The 26,076-nt window shown below is 33.7% G+C and overlaps 2 protein-coding genes and 1 long non-coding RNA gene across 4 annotated transcripts in view; 1 reads left to right on the forward strand and 2 right to left on the reverse strand.

Moving 5' to 3' along the window:
- LOC6642254 (discoidin domain-containing receptor 2) overlaps positions 1–26,076 on the reverse strand; it is a 180,986-nt gene that overhangs the window by 107,818 nt on the left and 47,092 nt on the right. Inside the window, exon 4 of the mRNA XM_023176043.2 lies at positions 14,495–14,600. Within this exon, the coding sequence (XP_023031811.1) occupies positions 14,495–14,600 (106 nt within the window). The remainder of the gene's footprint in view (positions 1–14,494; positions 14,601–26,076) is intronic.
- LOC111518657 lies at positions 290–1,093 on the reverse strand. Its single transcript, XM_023176046.2, has 3 exons — positions 811–1,093; positions 666–752; positions 290–610 (listed from the first exon to the last, which is right to left on the reverse strand). The coding sequence occupies exons 1-3, from the start codon at positions 973–975 to the stop codon at positions 467–469; spliced, it is 396 nt and encodes a 131-aa protein (XP_023031814.2). The 5' UTR covers positions 976–1,093; the 3' UTR covers positions 290–466.
- On the forward strand, positions 5,911–7,003 carry LOC111518658. 2 transcript variants are annotated; one of them, XR_006954267.1, is made up of 3 exons: positions 5,911–6,134; positions 6,199–6,573; positions 6,633–7,003. It is a non-coding gene; the product is annotated as an uncharacterized LOC111518658 (long non-coding RNA). The 2 variants fall into 2 exon arrangements; XR_002724049.2 differs by having other exon boundaries at positions 6,199–6,528.

Consider the following 26,076-nt stretch of genomic DNA (forward strand, 5'->3'; position numbering starts at 1 on the left):
ATCCTTTTTAATTGTTGGCCAAAATGGAAAGGAAACTGTAATATAGTGGAAGGGATTCGAGAAGGTGGACTCTGCTTGCAATTTCAACAAACTTTTTGTAACTTCATCCTTATTTAATGTCTCCAAAAATTGGTTTAAATGTTCTGTGTGTGGAACAGACCACGACCAACTCTACCAGGTCCTTTCTCATTCATTTCTATATGGAGATTTCCTTGTATAGTTCAGAACCTGTACCAAAAGATCTAAATAAAAGTTTGGATGGAATAAATACGCACAAATTATAATATAGTCCGATTAAATTAATTTCCAAATTTATATCAAAATAGAAAGTTATTCGTTGTAAAACTCAAATTTGAGTTGTAAACTCAAATTTGTTCTTTCGAAGCGTTTTTTAACTACAACGAATAAAATAAAATTTATCATAATTCACTAGGCAATTTGCATAAATCATTTTCTGTCATTTCCACTATAGTTTCCACGTGGGCCACCTTTTTGGTGGCTGTAAGAGACTACGAGGTGCTGGTGGTTTCTTTGAAGAATCTTCTGTCTGTTCTTTAGGTTTTTCTTCAGTCTTGTTCTTGACACTGATAATTTCATTCAGATTTTTCAACTGCAAAGGAAACTAATTAGCCTTAAGGAAACAAATGAAATATGCCTTTCTTTACATGTGCATTTTTATACTCAGCAATATCGCGAACAATTCCATTGACATTGGCCAAATCAATCATCACTTTTCTGGCGATTTCATTCAACTTTAAACGAAATACTTGGAATTACAAATTTTCTTTTATACATTTCTTAATTACTTACTTTTCTATATTTTCTTAGCCAACGCATTGAGACAATTGACATAAGTATGACAATAATGGCCAGAAACCATATTTTTGGTTCACTAAACTTCAAAACCATCCAACAAGCCGATTGCCATTTATAGCAATGTGGTGACATTTTTATACGAGTCTCAAGAGTCAACATTTTTGGTTCTTTTTAGAAAAGAAAATTACCCAGATATAAATATCTTTTGTGGAAAATAAAAATGTCTGACTGCCGAGCGATTGAAATCTAAGTGAAAACTTGATCAACCTTGAATTTATATAAAACAACTTTCTCCTTTTTTAAAGAGTACAAAACACTAACTACTAAGCAGATATTTTTACATTTTGTTCCTTGAACTACTATTTTCGATATAATTTAAATGACTTCTATGTGTATACATACATATGTCCTTTGGCACCAGTCACCTAGTTACTCTAAAAGTGGGGCTCCAACGTTTCCCTGCCGTCAGCTAACAAAGTCAACAATTTCAAAAATATATGACACAACCATTAAAACAAAAGTCACGCGCAACCCTCGTGCCCCTTATATCAACTCCTTCCCATCGGCCAAACAATAGTACACAACAAGGGAAAAAGGGAACATCTTGGCGCAGCGCCTTTACTCAATTCCTCCATTCCCCCTCGCTCCTCGCTCCTCGGCGACCATCGTTGTCACAAAAAGATGACTTTGTCACAGTTATTGCGCCCTGACAATAATGACTTAAGAAAGTGCCATAGAAGACTACTAGCAGAAGAAGACGCAAGAACAATAACAAAACAAAAAAAAAATGGAAAAAGAAAACCGCAGAGGAAAAGCCGACTTGCAATGGAAAGGAAAACAGCTGCCAAAAACAAAAAGAAAAGTAACAGAAAAATAGAAAGAAAAAAAATATAAAAGCAAATGGAAAATGACATGCAGAGAGGACAAGTTTCAGCTTCAACAAATATACAAAATCAAGCAAATTTTACCCAAGTCTCAATGAAGACTCAATACACTAACTAAAATTAGTTATAAGGACACTTTATACAAAATCAAGAGATGTATTTTGAATTTCATTTAGTATCCTAGAGTTACTAGGAAGAAGGTAAGGTACTCTATTTATCTATATCTTGAAATAGGGAAAACTATAGTCAATGATATATTCAGGATTGCCCTGCTTTCCACAAGGTTTTGAAACGCTATTCGGTTTCATTTTAAAATCATTTTTGCATTGGAAAATGTAATTGGAATATTTGTGAGGGTATGTATTAACTAAAAACATAACTTACTAATGCGAATTATGTGAACAAATTCATTTGAATATAGATTCTATAGATCAGCTCTGTGACTTGTAATTTCACATGTCAAACTTTAATAAGACAGAAAACAATCAGCAAGGTCTAAATTAATAAGGTGATAGTCCCATAAAGCTATATATCCAAGTACTCCATTTGGAACTGATTCCTAAAGAAATTGATTATGCCAACTTGTGGGAGAGTATAAAAGATGAGACAAGACAAATGCAAGTCGGCAACACTTTAGAGTGAAGACAACAACAGCAGCAGCAGAAGCAAACTATGGGAAAAGCAAAAGAACGAAACGAAGAGAAAAAGGAAAAAAAGGAAAAAGAATTTTTGCATTTTGTGTGCCATTGTGTCAAGTGGAAATTGCATGAAAAGCGGGAGAGCAAAAGAAAAAAAAAAGAGGCAAACACGCAGAGCGACAGCAGCGGAAAAGATGACAATAAAAATGGCAGGCTAAGGCTTAGGAACAACACCAACAACAACAACACGAACAACAAAGATGACGGCTTAAAGTTCAATGGAAAAATATGAAAAGCAAAATGGCGACAGAGGCTAAGAAGACAGTGTGGGGGGGAAAGAGGGGTTGGCGAAGGGGAAGTTTGAGGTAGAGATGGAAGAGAAAGCCAACGTCAGCTTCTGCTGTTTGGAGAGAAAAGACGTTTTGGGTCGATGTCGACCATTAGCGTTTTATGGCCACATTCACCCACATCCTTTTTTGCCAGAAGAAAAATCGATAAGGAAAAACAACAACAATGACACACACACATACAACCACTTTTGCACACGCACACCATGTGTTTTTGTGTGTGTGGGTGAGTTTGTTGTTCCGCTTGCAATTTGTGACGTGTGCAAAGGGTTGAGGACACTTTTTCTTCTCTTTTTTCAGCTTCTTTTATCCATGTGTTTTTTTCCATTTGCGTTTCTTTACGTATTTGCGCTGTTGCTGTTGTGTTTGTTGTTGTTGTTTTTGACTTCAATCATAAAAGCATAACACAAAAGCCATTATGCTTTGTGCTCGGCTTCATGCGAGCTACCAAGTAATATGAAAGGTGCCAGTACTGACTCGGTTTGGCCATGTTATGCAGGATATGCTCCTCTCCTCTAATATGGGTTACGTGCCAGATACGAGTATGTACGTACATACATATAAACATACATATGTATATGTATCTGAGAGATACTCACTCGTCGACTCGTCGGTCATTGTCATAAAGCGGCACAACATGTGCATAAATTTATGTTATTTCTAGCATTTTTTTGTTCTTTTTGCTTAAAGTCACTTTATAGAAAGAATAAAAATTTAAAACAAGTATAAGCAAAACAAAATGTAAATACATTATTTAAGAAATAAATGATATAAACAACCTTTAATCGCTGTAACAAAAGCAAAACAAAGGTTTTTAATTCTTTTTAAGGAAAAGGTAATATTTTACAAATTACTTATTGCGAAAAAATCACTTTAAATTAAATTTAAATTTTCTTTACTTATGGAAATTTGAAAATATTACTACAACAACACTGTGTTACAGAATTTTTTCGTGAATTTTTAAAAGTATGGTTAAAACAAGGAAAAAAATTGTCAAAATCCCTAAATATATTCCTAAATATTCATCAAAAGGTAAATCTTTTATTTTACAGATTAATTTAAATTTGAAAGCATAAATTTGAAACTCGCTGGTCCCATTTTCATCATTTTCTTGGGTTGCTTAACTATCGAACGTGACGAAGATGTTTGTTTAACTTTTTTGCCTTTAATACTAAGTTTTTTTAATTTTTTAAATGTGTTAAAAAAGATAGTACATTTCTTTTCGAGTCAAAAGCGACAATTTCTTGAGTTATATAAATTTGTAGTATTTATTTTCAATACTAACGTGATATTTATCCCACAAGTCAGTAACCATGCAATACATTTTTCTAAATTCATTTTTTAAGATGAAGATGAACTCAGTTTGCAATTAAAAAGGTTTTCTGGTTCAAGTTTTATTGCCAAATTACAAATAATGTAATAAATATCCGATATTTCACGTTCAAAGATTGCAAGTTCTAAATATGGTTTATTAAAATTATAAAATTTAATGATATTAAACCGTCTTATTCTTAAGTTTTATTGCAGTTACATGTTTGGTAATTTTTTGGGTTATCGTAGAGTCTACGACATATTTCGCAATGCTTATTAAAGTGCCGCATTTGACAACAGAGTAAACAAATGGTGAGATGCACATACCATTCCCATTTTCATTTCCATTTCCATTCCCATTGGCATTCCCCAAAACCGTCAGTAAATACAATTGAAGCGCTTTCAGGCAGCAAATTGTCGGGCGCGCATGCGTAACCAGAAGCAGGCATCTAGCTACAGGTAGCCATCAGGAAGGCTGACTGACTGTCGGACTGGGGGGAAGGTAGTAGGTAGTAGTAGTTGTCGGCTAGTTAAATTTAAATACCCAAAGCAAATACCATGGAAATGTTTGGCCAAGGTAATTGAAAGGCAAACACAGGCCAGACTCGAGACGGGCGCACATTGACAGCGTCTGAGAGACTCTGGGTCTGCGCATGGGCAACTGTTGGCCGAATAACCAACAACTCAATTGAGTCGAGTCTCTGGGTATGGTCTGTGGGACTGGTGGTCTGCTTTTGTCTAGATGTTGCTTGTAGCCCCCTGGCTATTTGCCTACGCATCGGGTTTGTGTTTACCCAAAACGTTTTCACTGCATTTGCTACTTACTTAAAGACACACACACACACACACACACAGGAAACTTGGAGCCGGAGGCTCAACTGGCATAGGCATTCAAGTAAAGGCATATAAACAGTTACAGCTTCTTGTCTTCTATTTTTGTTTGGCCAAGATTAATGTTTGACTTTTTCGGGGGTTACCACCAATGGCTTATAATGCTTATTTGGCCAGCTGCAGGTGCATCTATAGAATTATGTATATATTACTATAACAACAAGTTGCAGTTTGAAACTTTAGTTTCTACTAGGTTACAACTGGGGTTGGGGTTCTTTTATTTATGTGAAAGTCAAGCAACCATAACTACTATTTATATGTACATATACTTCCTATGATTTCTATTGAATGAATGGGGGGAACAACAAATTTTAATGGGTATTCCATTTGAAGAAAAATTTAAAATACTTTTTACGCCTATAGGAAACATTTTAATTTGAATAATTTGCAGTGATTTCAAAAACTTTTAAACAAATTATAATTTTAAAGAATTTAAATTTACTCAAAAGGTAGTAATAAATATTTCCTTCAATTGTGATCTCATTTATGTATTTATATAAAATATTACGAATTTTAATATAAAATAGATTTAACCTTACATCTGAGAATTTCGAATGTAGTAATAAAATAAATCAATTAGGGTTTCTACAAAGAAAAGTTTAAGACGACATTTTTTTTATAAATGCGAAAAAAACCTTTTTTCATTTGATTACAGAGTGAATTTATCGATTATTGGACCGATAAACATGTTATTATCAAACTAAAATAGAAAATCATTTCATATTAATAGTATTGGAAACATCTTTTATAGCAATTGATGTCTATCAAGCCCTACCATCAAAATTGTATTCCAATGTGACTAATTACATTCCAAAAATGTATATTGAAATGAATATTGAGATATTGAAATATTTAGTCGCAGTTATGGATCGTATTTTTATTAGTTAACGCTTTAATAAAAATTAACTTTAAATTGAAAAAAATGTGTAAAAATCAATTAAAACATAACCGTAGCGTAAAAATTTAAGCATGACAAGTCGATAATCATTTCCTTGTTCAAAATTTCTATTTAAACAGCAGAAAAATAATGTTTTTTCGTTTTTAACCAGTCTAAACATCAGCATCTGCACATAATATTGAATCGATCATAGGGATAGTCCTCTTAAAGGGCATGCCCGGAGCCCTTTAAGACCATGTAATATCTTCACCGGTGTCGACCCATTAACATCCATGTGAATGGTATTTCATTGCTAGATCTGTACCACCTAGCTATGAGATGTCATTTCATATAAAAAGGATGTAGTAAGGTAAATATGAAAAAAATAATATACAATAAGAATAAATAGCAGTTGGCTTATCAATTTATTCCAGATATGGACATTTATTGCGATTTGTTTTGAACACTGGCCAATAAAGGGTCATTCTTTTTACATTCTTTGTCGGCACTGAAGAAATTACTTAGAAATTCTTGGTGCGGCACCGAAAGCATGTCACTCTAGGAATCGCAGGAAAAAAACAATATAACTTGGAATATCATTGTTTGAATAAACTTCTAATTTGTACTGACTAATTAAAGTCTGTTTTTATTTTTTTTGTACATTTCATAGGCATTTAAGAAGACGAATCTATGACCTCAAAAGCAAACACTTCTTTTTAAAAGCCTTAAATTTTTAACAGTGTAACAATGACTAATGCAACAAGGTCCTTAATGTGTTTTATTTACTACAATGCATATTATATTAGAAAGTAATACTTAGGTTCTGCTTACAACAATCTAAACAACTATAATTCATTCGATTTTTCAGTCAGATGCTAACCTAAACGTGTTGAAGAAGAATGCTTACTTTCCCAGCCTATGGCCTACTTTAAGGGGCAAAATTTCGCTATTGAAGAGCTCTACATCCAATCATTCATGGGCCATCTCTTATTTATTTACTTGCAAGATATTAAGAATCTTGGTTTGTTGGCCAATGTAATGAAATCTGTTGATATTTCATCGCTCTTTTTGCATAAGATTCTTTAATAACATTTCTGTGACTATTATAATTATAATGGGTTAAATATTTATAATATTCATTCATGCTTGTTATAATTCCACACTTTAATACACTTTCAATGCTATTAGAAAACACTTAGCACAAATAAATGTATCTATATCCGCCTTCATGTCTTGTAATCTGCATAGATGTATACAATAATTCCCGACCACAAAATGAGGGTGGGAAACACCTTATTTTTTTGGTACCCATTGTATTGTGGAATTTTGCCTTCCTTGTTGCTCCTTTTACCCCTTAATTGCCGCATTAGGCGCTGTATTTGTTAGCTGTTAAAGTCAGCCCCCCAAGTTGTTAAGCCCTCGCACACAAATCCAGCGCCCCGCCTCCCACATCATTCTCGAAAAAAATCCAATTCGAACTCCACCAAAGGCAACGCCAGCTCCAACTCCAACATTGGATACATGTTCGCCCACTTAGCAAAGTCCCACTTAGCATTTACCATTGTGGTTGCTAGCTCAACTCTCTTCTTGTCTGAGGCTGTCGCTCACTTAGACAGTTTCGTAGTCTACTTTTAGGCCTTAGAACGGGATAGGTTTAGGGAATGGGATGGGATTGTGCGCTTAGTCAGCCAGGCGGCAGATGCCAGGTTTTTGTTTTGGCCACTGAAGCAATTGTTCGTTAACGCGTTTTCCATTTTATTGCATTAATGTTTGATTTGGTTTTTCGGCGCGCCTTAATGTCGGCCCGATTCAATTGATTGCTCTCTGCTGCCTTTTCGTTCTCTATGCTCTAACTGCTGTGCGTGTGTGTTTTGGGGGGCGGAGGGACATTGTATCTATATCTCCATCTATGTGTGAATGTGTGTGTGTGTATGTATCTGTATCATTTCTTGTGATTGCTGCTAGTTCTGTTTTGGCTCTGGGAATTTTGTTACGAATTCAGGCCAGTTTTCGATTTTGTTTCGCTTCAGCTGTCAACAGTTTCGCCCCACACCCCCCCACACTTCATTCTATCATCCCCCACACACACACAAACAAATGCCTTGCCTAATGTGTTAATGTGCTTTTTATGTTACAAATGAGTCAATTTTTATGATTTAAGGCCAAACACATACAGCGAGAGAACGAGAAATGGAAACGCATAAGTATTTGGTGTGATAACGGTTTGGCATTTCTCTTACATTGATTACCCTCGACTCGTCTTGAACTTGAAACATAAATTTCTTGAGTTTTTTTTTCGTTTTTTGCGTTATTGAATTATTTATAACATTTTATTGAATGGTTTTCTTGGTTTCCAACAATTTTTCAATGCTTGGCATTGATTTGGGTTCAACGGCAATTTAAATCTTCCTTTCTCGCTTTACGCATTTCTGCTTCACTTAATTTAATCAAACGAAACTTGCTCGACTTTATTTAATAATTCAGAGACACCAGTCGAGTGGCGAGAGGGAGTGATATGAGCAAAGGCAAAGGATACAGAATGCCAGCAAGGACAACTATGGAAAGCTTTTTCTCTGGTACGCAACGACAACATGTTTTATTAATTTCATTTATTAAAAACGCACACTGTAGGTTATTTTCATTATATTTTATATATATGTATATACATCCATACATATTCACGTGTATACATATATAAGAGCAATATGTGGATGTATGTGCCTCTTGGCAGGCAACGTGAGCGAAAAATTCCAGGTTCATGAACATAAACCAAATGCAGACAAGCAAAAATTCCAAGAAATATTATTATGAAAATATATATGTATATGTACATAAAAGGCTTCACTGGAAAAATACTTTAACTAAGAAAGGCGACTAAGTTTTAACTTGAACTTTAAAGCAGTTCTTAATAAAATTCTCAAGTCATGGCAGTACAAGACATCCTTGAAGAATCAATAGATCTATCTGTTATGCACGTTATTTAATTCTAGTTCCATATATTTTTCCCAAGTGCAAGTTTTATTTACAGCAATAATATTATGTAACAATAAGTTAATATTAAAGTTAACCCGCAAAGTCTGGCTCAAGTACATGAACAACTAAAATGGAATGGAGTCATTTTGAGTCATACGCACCGTTGACCCCAACCGACATTCCCTTGAAAAATTTCAATCCTCCCCAATCTAAGTCATGGATGTGATGGTCTGGCTGACATAGACATTATCTTGTGCCGACATTGACATTTGGTCATATTCACATTGACTTTGACCTGCTCCCCTCTTCTCGTTTCCTCTCACTATCTCTTTCTCTTTCTCTTTCTGTGTCTGGTTTGACTACTGTCCTTAGCATAAACGAATTTTCTATTGATGGCAAAATGCTGTAAAAGTTTTCCATGGTTTTGGTTTTTCTGTTTGGAACTTTGATTTAGCCAGTTTTGTGCATCTGGGCATATGAAATGCAGCAGCTTTAACAATTCTCACATCTATAAGTTACAGTGGATAGTGATTTGGATTCTGATTTGATGCTGTCATTATAATGTGAAAACAATGTGAACTCTCTTTCTCTCTTTTTATTGTACTATTTCTATTGAACATTTCCAGTTTGGCATTTAGACAGAAAGACAGAGGCAGAGAAAGGGAGTTCTCTTGGACTTTGTTTTCCAGTACATAAACCAAATGGGTCAATTGATTTCTGCTTATTGCATGTTAAGCTGCCATCAGATTTTAGTAGATGCCGCTCATACCGCTCTTGGGTCCCTTTGATCCCACCAATTCGTATTGCCTTTTGGCCTGGTAAGTGTATTGAGCGAAAATGTTTGCAATTGTTTCTCGTTTCTTATGTGTATTTCAATCAGTTGCAGACGTGCAAAAGTTTTATTTTTCGTTTTGCTTTTTTGCTTTCTCTTTCTCTGTGTCCCTTTTGCTGGGACTACGCTAATTTCTTTTCGGTATTTGTACTTTACGCTAGAATGAAGAAGTTTTGTTTAATGGACTTATAAGTCATTTAACTTTATTAATCAGTGACGCTTGGCTGAATGATCGTCGAGAGATTGGCAACTGGCTTAGGAGTTTTTCTATTTGGGGGTCAAAGTTCGATAATCACTAAAGAATAATGTTTGAATGTTTGAATTTCCTATTCATATATGGAAATGTATGTTTGTGTGGAATTTCTCAATACTTACTTAGTTTTTACTTCAAAATTCTGTTGAAAATGTATAAGAAAATTGGGTTGGATTACGACTTGATTGAAATTTAACTCAAACTTTGCATTAAAGCCGGCTAGAAAATTTTGGAATATAACGGCACAAGACTTAAAGAAAAGCTTTAAAAAGGCCCCAAGAAAGATTCTTAGCAAATACTGTTAACAGACTTTTGAAGTTAATGTCTAAAGAGAGCCATAATTTAAGAGTCTCAAAGGGATTTCTTTTAGTTAGGAAACATTTTGGCAATTAAAACATTATAAACTATAAAGTAGTTCAAATTAAAATAATCACTCCATCTGCCATGCTATGTATCAGGGTTTTTAACTAAATCAACAGTTACTTGTGCCTATTTTATACCATTAATCAGATAAACTCTCAATTTTCATCATTTTTTTTATTAACTCATCCATAAATGGTTACTCTACACATCATAATGAATAGTTGATCAAATAAACAGTATAATTAAATTTTAAATTTTTTAGGTAAAGGAATTCTAGTTGTTTCAATGAAGCAACAGTAAATAAAACCAACTCTCCTGGGTTAATGTAACTGTTTAAGATTCCCCTCACCCTTTTGAATATATAATGTACTTTCGTTTAGTTGCCCGAAGCACAACTTACTGAATTCAAGTATGATACCAAAATTCACTTTACTGAAATTGCTGCCAATTATTAAGACCAAGCAATTTCTCGCTCTCCTTCAAAAGCATGAAATGAAACTAACTCACAAGGAAAAAAGTCAAAGAAGTGAAAGAAATAAAATGCGAAAAGGAAGAAAGAAAAAAAACGAACCGCACAATTTATGTGTAGCCTACATTTAGGCGCATAACGCAAAAGGAATGGAGTGGTAGTCCCTGGCGCCTGTCGAAAATAACTCAACTGTCAAAAATTTATGCCAAACACATACGCGTACCGTCTGAAGTTCTCTGATGCGTGAGAATGACAGAGCAAGAGTGATAGAGAGAGCGTGTGAGAGAGAGTGAGAGAAGGCTATAGCGGATCGCATATTTTCATTAGACAACCATCCATCAAAATTCACGCATGAATATGGACTTTCCATGTTGCCGGTCGTGAATGGATGGATGGATGGATGGACGGATGGACGGATGGATGAATGAATGAATCGTCTTGCACATTGTCATTTCCCACCTTGCCAACTTTATTGCCTGAGAAAAAACAAGTTGAAAAAAACCAACTACAACAACAAAACAACCCAAACTAAACTACACTAAAATTAGGCAAAGAGTTTTTGGTCACGTAAGGCTCATAAAGAATGCCTATGGCATAATTTGGCCTTTGTTTTTGTTGTTACTGCTTACTTTGGCCAAGAAAATAAAAAAATATATATGTATATGGAAAAAAAATAACAGAAACCTAGAAGAAAAGGAAAAACTAGGCTACGGTAATAAGTTTCGACTTGGCGGTAAGTTTTGCCAAGTGGCCTAAAAGCATGCTATAAATCTTAAAATGAAAAAGGAAACCATATTGGCCAGCACAACCAAACTAGACTCTTTAAATTCAACATTTTAAGTCTTTAACCCTTTCGTAAGTCTCCCTACGAAATGCTCATTTCACGTTGCCCACATAAGCAGAAGAATTGTGGTCGAAATGGGAGAGAGAGAGTGGAAAGGAAAAACCTTTTCATTTTGTAATAAAATTCATATGACTTTGGCGCATGTTTAACGTAAAACTGTATGTGGGCCCCCATCCATTCCATTTCCATTTTGCTCTTCTTCTCTCACGGGGCATCATTAGGCTCGGGCACGCACATTTCCACCCACACATACATATGCCTTACCTCGTGTCCCGTGTGTGTCCCTATGCCAGCCCAATTTGACTCCTTGCCTTACCAAGCGAACGCCACATGCAAAACGCCATGTGTGACATTTTTACTACCAAACATTTGTTTTGCTCACCGGAGCCATGGCTGGAGTTTTTGGATTGGGTTAAATTGGGATTGGATTTCCCTGCCATTGGGTGGCTCGACGTCAACACGTACCAGGGCACCAACGTTTCGTCGTTGTTGTCCCCCCGCATGGTCTTGGTCGTTTTTCTGTTGACTTTGCATAATTTTATTGCTTTTCTTTTATTTTTATGCGCTTTGCCCTTCTAGTTCTCCTCCCTCTCCCCCGCTCTCTGTATCATCCTTTACTTTATTTCCGTTCCACCAACATTGACTCCACCAAAGCCAAAACTCCGACTCCATGCGACATTGACATTATAATCAATATTTTTGTTGCCCATTTTTCTTTTCTTTTTTTTTTTTGGATTTCGTTACATTTTTACTTCTTGTCTGGGTTTCCCCACATCCTATTGCCATTTCCACCCTTCTCATCTGGATTTAGAATGACCTTATATTGGGGGTCATTTATCTCTAAATGAGAGAATATGAATGAAATCACGAAAGTCATCAAAATGAAATGCATTCAAATTGAAAAAACCAAAAGGTAATGCCTGAACTACCATGATGTAGGGCGAAATGACGAAAGCACAAATTTAAGTATTTTAAGGAGAAGGTATAAATTTCAGTAGATATAGAGAGATAAAATGTTAAACGTTTAAGATGAAATATTTTGTTGCAAAAAAAATAAAAGCCATCATCGAAATTGTTTAATCGATTTTAAAATTTAATTGAATTATTTTAATTGTCTTTTGTTCGACAGGTGTTCAAATGTTTGAGCATCTTTCAAAAAGATTAGGAACTTTTGTTTATAGTAAACTGAATTGGCAATTATGAATTATGGACGAAAGATTGAGGATGAAGTGAATAAGTAATAATATGAGAGAATTTGATTTAGTTTATTATGAGTTAGTTTTGTTAGATTTAAGGAAGTTAGTTTTGTAGTACTTTTAGCGCCAGTCCGAAAAGTTACTCTAGAAAATTGATTTTTAAGATTTTTTGCATTTATTTAAAAATCTTCAAGGTTGAATTTTGTTGTAGTTCGAATAGCATCCCCATAAAAACAATTTCTAAAATTTACATAAATTAATTTTTTTAAATCGTTTACCACCTGCTCACTTAGAAGTTAAAGCTTAGTAACATTTCAATTGATAATGTGTTTAGGATAAAACAGAACGTGAATATGATCACTTTTTTCTATTCCATATTTTTTAGTTGTCATTATTCTTAAACTTTTGTTTCATATTATATATTTATTTCGACATTTTATAAGTCAGTGGGAAGATACAACATATATGTACATAAGTATATGTGAATCCTAAATTACACACGTGTCATTTGATGGTTAACTTGAAATGATAAACAACAAACATCCATTAAATCTACCCCACCATAAAAACTGACTTTATATGGCTGATGATGATGATGACATAGGTGAGGGGTTATGGAGAGAGAAACGGAAGGGAAAGACAAGCTTACATTACTATATAAAAGATTCATATGTCCTGTGTGTGAATGTATGTGTGTTTTTGTGTACATGAAAATTATTATTATGAATTATTTTATGGCGTGTTTAAATGCCTTTATGTCATTTGTGACCAGAAACAAGGCAAACACACAAATGACATAAATTAAAATACATCAACAACAACAACAACAACAGCAACGACAACAAGAACAACATTAGCAACATCAGCAACAACAGCAACATATGCAAATTTACAGAGTCACATTGAAAATAATGATACAACTTATGGCCACATTATATTTTGCTGACATTTATTTGCCTCACAAAAAAAAAATGAGCCAAAAGAAGCTCTCCGAGCGTTGAAGTGGGGGTCATAACATTTCCCGTTTTATCTTCGCCCACACAAACACACACCCACGCACTTACACCGGCACACACACACACACACACTCATGAACACACACTCATATGCATATCAAAAATTTCGCGGACAATTTCAGGAATGTGGCTTTGGTAATTATTTAGACAAAAACACAAAAATAAAAAATAACAAAATCCAAACAGAGATGAGGGCCAAGGATCATGAATATATAATGTGTCCATATACATACATAATAAACTCCACATATAAACATTTCTCTTTTCTGGTCTCTGTCACTCATTTCGGGTGTTTTTTTTTCTCTTTTATGGGGCACTAAAATAATTTTCACAATGTGTCCACAAAGCAAACGACAACCAACAAGGAAAACAACTTGGCTAAAAGTTTTCGTTAGCCGGAAACAAAACAAGCCATAAAAATACAACTTTTTGGTATCATTTACATGGAAAGTATGCAATAAAAACAAAAATTGTTCAACTTTCGTTTAGAATCATATATGAGAGATCTCTGAAAAATCTCTGAAGCATCATATCGACAACTAGAAAATCGAAAGGATTAGCTTTGAGAGCAATAGATTAAGTTATCAATAGACAAGTTAAACAAAATTGTCGTCAATCTAGTCTTCAATAAGCCATCTGATTGATAAGTATTTTTTAGATATTCTAGTTTTTAACTATCTCAATTTCGATTCAATTAAGACACATTTGCCTGCATAGACAAATTTTAATATTAACCCTTGACCTGACTAATTTCTAGACTTGAAATAAAATAAATGTAACTCACCTGGCATGCTGGGGACCCACATTGCCCATATCATGTGCCGAACTGGCTGTGATTTGAAAGTCAGCTATAGCGCCAGACTCCATGCCCAAGGCTTGTTTACAAGTTCCTGGAATGAAAAAGAAAGAAATTCGAATCAATATATACAAAAATATATATGATTATGAAATGGCCATTATGTGAGATGCATTAATCTTTTATTTAACTAGATTTTTCATGTAATTTATGCATTTCCCGCCTCCATCTGTCTGTATAAAAAATAACCCATAATTAAAATGATATATATTTCGCCTATTGCTAAACAAAAGGGTGTGAGGTTCGAAAATAAAAGCTCAAATCCAAAAACCGAAATTAAAACAAATCAAATAAGAAAATTCCTCACCTGTCAAATGGTGAGGCATAAATTAATTAAGCAGAAAACAAAAGACTCGAGAAAACCCAAGACATACAAAAAAGAAAGAGATACATTTCACCAACTCAATTTCCATTTGCCATCAATCTGTTGAGAATGCATGGGAAAAGCGCAATTATCTCATCTCTTTGCTTTTTGTTGAACGGCAGCAGCAGCAGCTGGCAAATGAAATTCCACTTGAGGCCAAGAAGACCGCGAAAGGGTCATGAATAGGTCGTTGAGACATGGCCATTATCATTATCATCATCGTCATCATCGGCCCCAATTCCAGACCCCCGTCATCATAGTCATCGTCATCATCTTTGTGCTTGCTTGCTTCCACAAATATCAACAATATTATCATTCAGTGAATAATTAGATGCAATCAGTCAGTGCTTAAGCACCATAAGTCAAAGCCAACTGAGCATGGACCAAAGGGAAAACTAGACAAAGGTCACACAGACTCCCATTTCTATTCCCATCCCCCAGAATCTCAGACATACTTGTCTTTTGGGCCCTATCGCGCCATCTGCAGATATGGATACTTGGGCTCATCTCTCTCATCTACTTGTGTTGTAAAGAGCATTGTAGTTTCATTTTACAAGCAAGTCTTCCTCTTCATCTCCTACATAAAAAAAAAGACAAGATCTCAAGTTCAGTTCTCTTTTATTTCGCTGGTTGGCAAGTGCTTTCAATGTTCGTGGGTAGTTTGTAAACTTGTTAAGAAAATAATCATTATACGTCTTTACCTTTTAAATATCAAAATAGCAAAGTTCAAAGATTATTTTGCAAAGTATTTTGATTCACTTTTATTACAATTTATTTTTAAAGCTTATTCAAGAATAAATAATATAATAATATATACTCGTAGTAATTCTACGAATAATTTTGTTCTGCTTATGTTTCATAAGCAATTTGTTATATGTAACAAATGTTCTTCAGGAAATTTAACTACCTAACTAATTAGATTACTATACGAATTCTTTTGTTAATTGTTAATCCCTGTAAATTGTGATTTAGTTGTTGTTAAAAATCTTTTTATAAACCTACTTTAATAATGGATATATTTTTACCGTAAATTGTAAAAACTTTTGAAGAATTACTTTCATCATTTCTAGTTTTCTAAACAAAAAGTATAGATTGTTCCAGTTAAACTAGATGTTATTTCTTTAGACTACACATAAATTATACTGATTTGATTTAGGAGTACATATGTAAATATCGGCAAAGTCAATCAAAATATATTTGAAGACAAAAAATATTTAAAAATTTGTTCATGCTGGGTTCTGGATTAGTTACTGAGTTTAACCCATTCTAAGAAGAGCTGAAGGCCAAATGATAACCACACGCATTTAGTTTTAATTATAATTTAGCTCCAAATAAATAACAATAGATTTTGAATATTTTAAACCATGTTTGCGTTCAATAGATATCAAATCCTCTTTAATTCCAAAGTCTAAGTCAAACAAGATGTTTTTTGTTTAATTTCCCAAAAGTTAAAGAGTCTATCACCCAATATTTTACCTGTAATAGTAACCAGTAACCAATATCAATTGCTAACTTAAAATTTGTTACACAAAATTATAAATGTAAGCCAGGTAAACGCTATACTTTTCGTTCCTTAGCCCCATAACTCTTAATGATTAACCTTTAAAAGTTTTGGTCATAAAGCGCTAAAGCATAAATTTTCCTACAACCCTCGGTTCCAGTGGAATTTTCACTACAAAACATTTAGGTAAGCAATCCTCCAAACAGTTTTCCTCACTTACCCCTTCTCGACGGCCAAAACTAACCAAACAACCAATTTTTGCAGTTCTGAAAACTCATTTAGACCAAAAAACGCAATTGCTTAATTATCTACAGGCAGCTACAACGAAAAAAAAATAACCCTTTGAGAGGAAAAGAAGACGAATAAAACTTTGGCAGTAAATTGTTGCAATCATTCAACTGAGACCTCTCAAGACATGCCACGCCCCGCGTAACCCATTCCCTAAGATTTACATTTACGTCCATGACATATTGCGGCTCATAAATTATTTTTAATTATTGAAAAAATGAAGACAAAACAACCAGAAAACCGAATGGATAGCAAAAACTATAAACTGTTGCGCTTATTTTGATCGATGGCGCTTAAGTTGTTTCGCTCCAGCTTTTCAATAAAGAAGTCGTTCCTCTTTTTTTTCCACTTACATTAGAAGTTGTTGAGTTTTTTTATATTTTTAATGTGTAGAAACGAAATGACTTTTATATTATGGGCATAAAACAACAAATAAAGTCGACAGATGCCATATTTAACAATTGACTTATGTCTGGAAAATTTAGCTTATTAGTAGGGAAATGTAGAAAAGTCATTGTTTCAGTATCTGCTTAAAAAAGCTTTATGGATAAGTTAAAAGAACAATCTCAGAGGAGTTTTACTTATTCTATGCCCATTGTTTAAAAACTTTTTAGAAATTTATAATAGATAATTATAATAGTTATAAGTGTCTCGTATTACAAATTTTTAATACAGAATAAGTTTCTTTTTTTCCCTTGCGACCCTTTAGTTTTCCTTCAGGCCCAAACGTTAACAAAAGTGGATAAGCTGTTTTATTAATAATATAAGTTTTTTTGCCTGGTAATTCTATTTAAATTTTTTTCACAAGAGGTTTGACTCAGTTTTGGCTACGAAATTGTTTACTTATACTGAACATTCAATAAAACTGAAATATAGGATAAAGAAAGAAACTATTTTAAGTAGCAATAAGAACAATCAGACATTTGTTGTTTAGACAAGGTAATGTTAATATCAGTCTGAAATACATATTAATCATACATATAATCTCATAACAATATTCTCGATCATTAAATCTTAATATGTATTTATATTGATCATTTTATTAAGAGTTGTGAAGTGAAACCAAATAGAAGATACAATGCATCGATTTGGCCAAAAAGTTTTCAAAACATCAAATATTTGTAGTTTTTACAAATTTAAAATTAAATTTTTCTATACTTTTTAAAGAAAATGTCTCATATCGACTAAAGATAAATATCGACATCTCACAACATAAACTATGATTTTTATGGTCATATGAAAACGACTTTTCCGTCTAAGACTATTATTATCTATTATCTATTATTATTATCTATTATCTAATCTAAATCTTTTCCGGCATCTCGGCAGAAATTTTGTTAGCAGCATGTAAAACAATTGTGATGATTGTTTATGAAGAGTGAAATGAAAATGAAAACTGTGCCAAATCAGTGGCAATTGTCTGGAAATTGTTTAGCACGGCATTTCGTAAAATTTATGTTTTATTTACAAAATCAACAATGGCAGAGGATGGGTTGATGAAGTCGCCACCTCCTAGAGGGAGATGATAGGGCTAGTTTAATGCTGATGATTGGGGAAAAGGGGGAGCGATTGCGGGGGGTAAAAGAAACTACATATTTTGCAAAACAATGACGGCAAAATGCAAAACTACAAAGTGAAAAGTAAACAACGCACGGCGGGAAATTTTCTGCTGATGTTATTGTTGTTGCTGTTGTTGTTGTGCAAAGTTTTGCGCAAAATAAATTGCACAAAATTTAATTAACTGCACTTGAGTGCGTGGTCGGGCTATAGCTCCACTCCGGGTTCTGTCCGCCGCAGTTTGCTCTTGTTCCATGTGTGCCAGGAGTGTGTGTGTGTGTGTGTTTGCGCGTTCACGATAATCATAATTCAAAGTTCCTTGGACGGCTCGCTCTAGGTTGCTTTTCCCTCCGACCTCCTTTTACATGAAGCCCCTTCGTTTTTGGTGTAAAAACAAACGAAAACACCGCGCAACTTTATGAAATTGAAAATTTCACAATTTTACAGTTCAATGCAGGGCAAAAGGATGGCTATGGTAAGATGCGAGGGCAAATGGGAAATGGAAAATGTGAAAATGTTTCGCTCTAGAGCCACGCATAAGCCAGAGCAGCATATTGCTAGCAAACATATGAGATACACTCTCAAAGACAGAGATGGAGAAGGAATAAGCAAACGAGAGAGAGAGTGAGCTATATATAGTTATATCTGTTTGCATGCAGAATGATATTGGAAAAAGTGGGCAACTATTCAGGGTGTCATGAGAGTATGTATTTTATGACTGAAAAATGGAGGTAATCAAAATTTGTAAAATTATATGTTGTGCTAGCTAACGATCTAAGCCATATATCTTCATTATCTCACGTTTTCAGTATATCCAATTGTATATACAATTTCTGCAATTTCATTTTTGCTATTTATGGATGTATGTATTTAACTTTGTTGGTCTACTAATTTTTTACATCATCTTATCATCATCTTTGTTGTCAATTTTTCTTCGACGTGGAATTACCTATAACCTTTTATAATTAAATAAAAAAAACTTGCATCCAAAACAAATTGTCAAGTATATTTTTCAATAAGTAGTAGTTTGATTTCCCAACTAGTTTTAGCGTTAAAGATATGGTATGTATATTAATATTTGATTTCTTATTAAATAAAAGATTGTCAATTATTGGCATTTTCGAACAGATAGAGCTCACTTTCAGTTGATCTGGATCGATCTCATTTATTACTTTATTTATAGATTTAGGACAATTCTATTCACCAGACTGAAAGTATTGATATGAATGTAAGATATATTTAAAAGAGAAACTGCCAATTCAATCTTCAAATGGTAAAAACGGAATTTGTTTTTAATAAATATATACATATCTATAACAGTGATTATGAATTTCTTTGACTACAGTTTTTTAATGAAACCCTTGTTAAGTTATTCTTTTATTTATTGCTACCAACTTTGCTGCCCTACTTCGAATTACAATTTCAAAATTACAAAACAGTCTTTCGAAACTTTAAACTATCAACTTAAACTTATCCATTAGTGTTTTTCAACATTTCAAATATTTTAAAAAGTCGTTTTTAAGTACTTAAGTTTATGTTTAAGTCTTTTGAGATATTACAAAAAATAGAACAATGTTTATAACAATTAATCCCATTTTCGACATAGTCAACGGAGTGATTTATTAACTTTAACCACTAATTATGACTACAAAAAGATGGATTTACTCGTATAATTCCATTAGATTTCTATACCTCGATCTCTTCCTAGACCACGAAAACAAACAAACAATCTTTCAAACAAAATTCAAAAATTTCATACTGATGTATATTTTGCAATTTTCAAAGAGTATAAGTTAATCGAATTGCCACCACATTGGTTCATTATGTTTTGTATGAAACGAGGACTTTTTGTTTTGCCATTTGCTAAAGGCCGCTAGTAAAAAGTTTTGTTTTGCGAATTCGCGCGAAAACACACCGAAACGGGAAAAAAGGGAAGCAAACGCTTGAGAAACTTGCCTAATGATGCGTATCTCTTTCTCTCTCTCTCCCTCTCTCACTTTAACTCAGTTTCCCATACTCTATGGCTCATAAAGAACAGAAAGCAACAAGGCATGCTGTATTATTATTATTATGATTATGGGCCTCGTTCAGGAACTTTGCCGGACATGCTTCGATGAGGCTGAAAGTGAGCTTGAGAATCTGTTGTTAAATGAAATTATGCACACACTTTTAATTGGATTTCAATTTCAAACGGAAGTTGACCAGCGGATCAAAACAGCTGTGAAAAAAGGCTCTCGCTCATACATACCTCGGTGTCGTGACAAAAAGCGAACACGCCACATTAAACATCGATAGATATAGATAGAGATCCAAATACTTGCATTCGAGACAAAAAACGAACGGACCAAAAAGAGTGAGATGGCCATAAATTAACATAATTTATAACCAAGAGTATCTTAAATGCATGTCACCACATTTTGAACATTCACTTTTACGCTCTATCGCCGCCAACATAAATCGCCGGAGTGTAGTGCCATGTACCAACAGACAGGCGACGAGTCTCTCCCTCTAATCGCCGTCAACTTATCACCAGAGATGGAGAGAGAAAGAGAGAGAGAGAGAGATATCAAGAGACTGGGCACACAAGACTTTTCCACATCTTTTCATGTTTATTTGTTGTTACTCGGTTTTTTGTTGCTTTTGTTTTACTTTTAATTTATCGCCCGACCATGCGAAATCTGCTGCACTTTCTGGCTTGTGGGTGCCAAAGCTATTAATTGTTATTTAATTTTTTTTCTCTCTCTCTTTTTCCTCTAAATCGACATGTCCGATGTGTCGCTTGTCGAATCTTATCAGGCTTCAGCAATCGAATCGACCAAACTTGCCTTACAGCTGCACCCTGAAGGCTCCCAAATACCATGTCCCAGCTTAAGTTCATTTCTGTGCTAGGTACCCTGTGAAAAATGCAATTTATATAAAAACAATCTTTCGATCTATCGCTAAAAATCCAAGCTCTATCTAGCAAAAAAACTAAACGTCATGTTTTTCATAGTAAGGCAGCGAATTAAAACGAAAAACTATGTTGCCTTCCAGTGCAAATGTGGGCAACAGTAGCCGTCAGTTGAAGTCTTTCCATTCCACCCAATTGGGCAGAATGTACATTAGGATTTGAACAAAGTTTGGGACATTCGCCTCATCCAAATTGGGAAAAGTGTGAAAATTAATAGGTATTAGTATTGGTTTATTTAGAAATTCTGGTTCATGACCTGCTGCATCTAATACGATTGCACTTATTAGTTCTACTCACTTCTTCATCATGATTTTTGATAATTTGAACTTATCCGAAAAAATATATAAAGACAAATAAGTTTTTGACCACTGACTTTGAAAAGATTTAACAAGAGATTGGGAAAATCGACTGTTGGATAAGAAAATAATCCACAAACGCAAGTAAATGAAAATACAAAATTTTGATAAGCAACTCTTTGTTAGTTGAAATATATTCTTATCTCTTAATATGTATTGATTTTATATACCTAAAATGCTTTAAAAATTGTAGACCATTCTAGAATAAGCAAATATCAATTTAAAATAAGCATGACTCTTAATAAAATTAAATTAAAAGATGCCCTTAAAGCTTTTTTCTTGAAAAAAAAATGCTGAAAAAACGAATAAAAAATTAATATATGAATCAGTTTATTATATATATAACTATTACAAGCAAAACCAAAATCTTTAAACATATAGAAGGACTGTTAAGAAAGTTAAAAAAGAATAGATAAAATACGATAAAAGTTTTTTAGCCACAAACCGGGCTAATAAAATGATAACCCCAACAATGTTAGGCACAAAAATATGTTGCAAATATGTGTTTAATTTGCTTTCCCTATAAAAAATGGGTTCAGTTATACTGATAGAGCATATATCTTTCGTTAAAGCCTTCTTCGCAGCATTTCAGGTTTCCAATCTGACAACCAAAAACAGAAAAAACACAACCAATGCCCCACAAGATGTTGTTGGCTGAACGCCTTAAGTGCCGCTACTAGTCGATAGCCTCACCTCGAATGACTGCCCCTGCATCCACCTACTCTATCTGCTTCTGCTGCGTCTACTCCTCTCATCTCCCTTTTCCACACTTTGGAGTTTAGTGTCGCATTTACTTTTGATTGCCACCGGAGAGCTGCGGCTGCTGCAGCAGCAGCCGCTCTTTGTGTGGATCGCACTTTACATAAATATTTTTGTTTTTTTTGTGAACCAAATTACATGGATTTTTAGCCTGGTTTCGTTTTTGGCGTTTAGTTTATCGTGTTGGGCCACTGTTTTTTTCAGCCAGGAGACAAATATCCAATACCAAATCCATATCAGGTTTGAATGCGTCGCATGTGTTGAAAGTCAATTATGTTTTTTTCTTTTGGTCTTTCGTGTGTGTGTGGGATTTTTGTTATATATTATTTCTGTGTTAAGAAAGTAAAAGCGTATAGTATTAGGTCTGGCCATATTGTAGTATCACCATGCAATTAGTTTGAAAATTGGTTTAGAGAGTTATGTGTATTTGCTGCTGTTTGGCCATTTGGGTGCGTTAACAGCGATCTCTGCGTGGGTTCGCTTTGATGGGCTTATCACTGGCTTCATAAATACCCAGATTAACATGTAATATGGCCAACGAGTGATATATGAATTGGATGTATTTAAGTGGGGTTTTTTTTAATGGAAATTAACCAATTGACAAAATATAATAATACAAAATTGGGCCTTTTAGTTTAGTTGAGTTTATTGCATTTTTATTTCTACTTTTGATTCTACTGCATTGGCTCGATATGGCTGCCTGATTAGTATCATTAAAAAGGATAAATGGCAAAGATCTTTCATGTTTTTTAATGTCAAAATGAGCAGAGACATACCTGGTAGTCTTGACTAACTTACTTTTATCACTGAAAGTATTTTCTACATTCGTAAATTTCTCATCTCTCTCATCTCATCTCATTCAGACGATCCTTGCATCAGTCTATTTGGTGGATATTTTTAACCATGACTTTACGCTTTAAAATCTGAACAACTTAACTTTTTACCTATAAAGTAGCATCTCATAAATTTTAATGAGCTAGTCGAACATATCCAAATCAATGTTTGAATACCCTTCGCTAGATTAGGCCGAATAAGTGAATTACAAAAATGTTATTTTTGAGAGAAAATCAGAAAGAAAATAAATTTATATAAATTTATATATATTTAGTTGACAAAAATATTTGGAAATTAATGACAATATGACGTTTCGGCTCAGATGACAAAATATCTCGTAATTGTAATATTTACGTATTTAGAGAAATTAAGGCCTTAAGCTTATTATGTGTATGTTTAAAATTAAATTAAATTAATCCAGTATTAATATTATAATTTATATTTAATATTTATATTTCAATATTTACATTATTGACTGTATGGCTAAATTAGATGGTATATATTTGTAGCTTTTAGGAATTGAATAGTTTCTTCTAAATTTTGGTAAATCAGAAATATTTTCTAGCATTCTTAGTAATTAAAATTTCTAGGCTAAAATTTTTTTTATACGACACTTTTTAAAGAAGTTGAAAGTTAATACAGAAAGTTTTAATACAGAAAATGTATATTGTTTTTGAATATATGGCAGATTTATTTGCTTTGCTTAGCTTAGCAACTTTTGGATTTTTCGCCTAATTTCACAGTGTTGTGAAAATACTTAACGCCAACTCGAACTTTTTATTTTAACAAATTTAAAATTCATTTCAAAAGAAAATTATAGTTAATAGCATTTAAATGATTTCTCTAATATCAATCACATTTGGAAATTGTATGCATTCACTTAATCTTATTAAATGGCTTTTATTTTATTTCTAACCACTCGAGTATAATCTGCTTAGGGCATTCATCTTTTTGTTTTTTTTTTCTTTGTACCCACTACAAACTGCAACTATTACACCTACTTAATTTAACTGCCATATAAAGTATCTCTAGCCTTTCTTTCCACAAACTCAGCCAGCACATGGCACATGCCCACGCAGTTGCATTTTAAACGCTTTCCAATCCAATAGACACTCCAAGCCATAACATCACTTGACCTCGAATTGTTAACTGTCGCCCATTTATCATGAAGAGCAGAGGAGAGGAGGCGGAGTGAGTCTATAGGGCCAATGGGCCACGTTTTCAACACGTTTAAAACACGACTGGATCCCCAACATCATCAACAACGACTACACCAACTTGAGTGCGCTTTAACATTATCAATTTAAATATTGCTGCCTTGGCATTGTATTCGTATGCAAGTTGGTGTAATATTTTTTCCTTTTTTTTTATTTGCCTCACTATGGGTAAGCAATTCGAGCAACATTTCAACGCGCCTACGGTCAAATGAAATATGGCAGACATGCAGATATTTACGCATTTAAATAAATACACAGCCGCAGAAACAGAAACAAAAACAAAAATAAAATAAATGTATGCAGCATATATTCACATATATATATAAAAATTTCGCATATTCGAATAAACAGCTGAACCATAAGACCGACCAACTGACAGATAGACAAATGGACAGACAATCAGACGGACCAACATCCAACATGCTTTTCATTCAGCTTCATTCATTTCCTGCTACTGACCTGGCCTCGTTATGCTCTTCACCATTCAAATGGCAATATTAACTATGCCACTCAACTGATCGATGAACAGGTGTTTGAAGGAAACTTCAACTGAACACCAAATTTAAAAACAATTAAATGAATAACCAACCTGGATTGGATACTTCTTTGATTCCAACGAATTTATAATGATTTCTCTAATAATTTCTCTCCTAATTTCCTAAGTGTTCTTAGACGAATTTTCAATGATTTTTATTCAACATTCTATGAGAAGTTGACAAAACTAGACATTACAGTAGTTACTCATACTATTAGTAGACAAAATCGAACACTTTGGAGAAAAATTGTTCTTGGATATTGAAGTTTTACCACTTTCTTAGGTAAGATCCCGGTTTTGAGGGGAAAACTTAACTAATTCCGACGATCCGCTAGTGATTAAAGGAGATACATTTTAGAACTCTCTTTTTTCAGTTATTTATTTGATTATTGAGCCTAGTATTAAAAAGTTTGTAAATCATTGAAACCAAATATTGTTTGTATAAGCAAAATAGAATAGTGGTAAGCCACAAACTTCAAAATGAATACAGTTTCTTATTTGATTACTTAATCTAATATAATTGCATTCTAAAGATAATAGCATATTTACGAATTATTATATGTTTTTATTATATGCAATGTTCCATCAAGGAGAACCAAATGGGAAAAAAGAATGTTCCCCAATAGTTTCAATAAAGTGTCGACAAATGCTTTATTTTTTTACAAGCTTTCAGGAACTTAGCTTGCAAAGAGGATAAACTTTAAGTTAAAGATAATTTTTTATAAATCGTTAAACTTAAAAAATGATTTAAAGATTGAGTGGTCTACTAAAGTTATAACAATTTAAATAAGATTTTATATTTAAATCTCAAAATCTTTATGCATTAAAGAAAACTATGAATATAGAAAAAACTATTGAAACTATAGAGGGCTAGAGTATACAAATTTTTATTTTTTATTTTGTTGGTTTTTTTTTTGTGAATATTGGGTTTACCTTTACTTGACTGCTTTGGAAACAAGTTGGTCGCTAACGAGCCAGAGGCCCACAACAAGATAATTTGTTATGCTCAGCAGAGACGGAATGGCATAAGAAAATAAGAATACCAATAACAACAGCAACTACTACTACAGCAACAACAACAACAACAAAAACAACAGGGCAAACTGTGAGTCTTGGCCCAGCTGTGTGATGGACGCGACCACACACACA

Source organism: Drosophila willistoni (genome assembly GCF_018902025.1).
Source record: "Drosophila willistoni isolate 14030-0811.24 chromosome 2R unlocalized genomic scaffold, UCI_dwil_1.1 Seg167, whole genome shotgun sequence".
Taxonomy (NCBI): Eukaryota; Metazoa; Arthropoda; class Insecta; order Diptera; family Drosophilidae; genus Drosophila; species Drosophila willistoni.

Bases quoted from the DNA above. Each gene is read 5' to 3' on its own strand.
- LOC111518657 (XM_023176046.2), bottom strand. From the start codon at position 975: ATGTTGACTCTTGAGACTCGTATAAAAATGTCACCACATTGCTATAAA. The intron at 753-810 runs GTAAGTAATTAA...TTTCGTTTAAAG, and splicing joins GGCTAAGAAAATATAGAAAA to TTGAATGAAATCGCCAGAAA. The intron at 611-665 runs GTAAAGAAAGGC...TTTCCTTTGCAG, and splicing joins CTGAGTATAAAAATGCACAT to TTGAAAAATCTGAATGAAAT.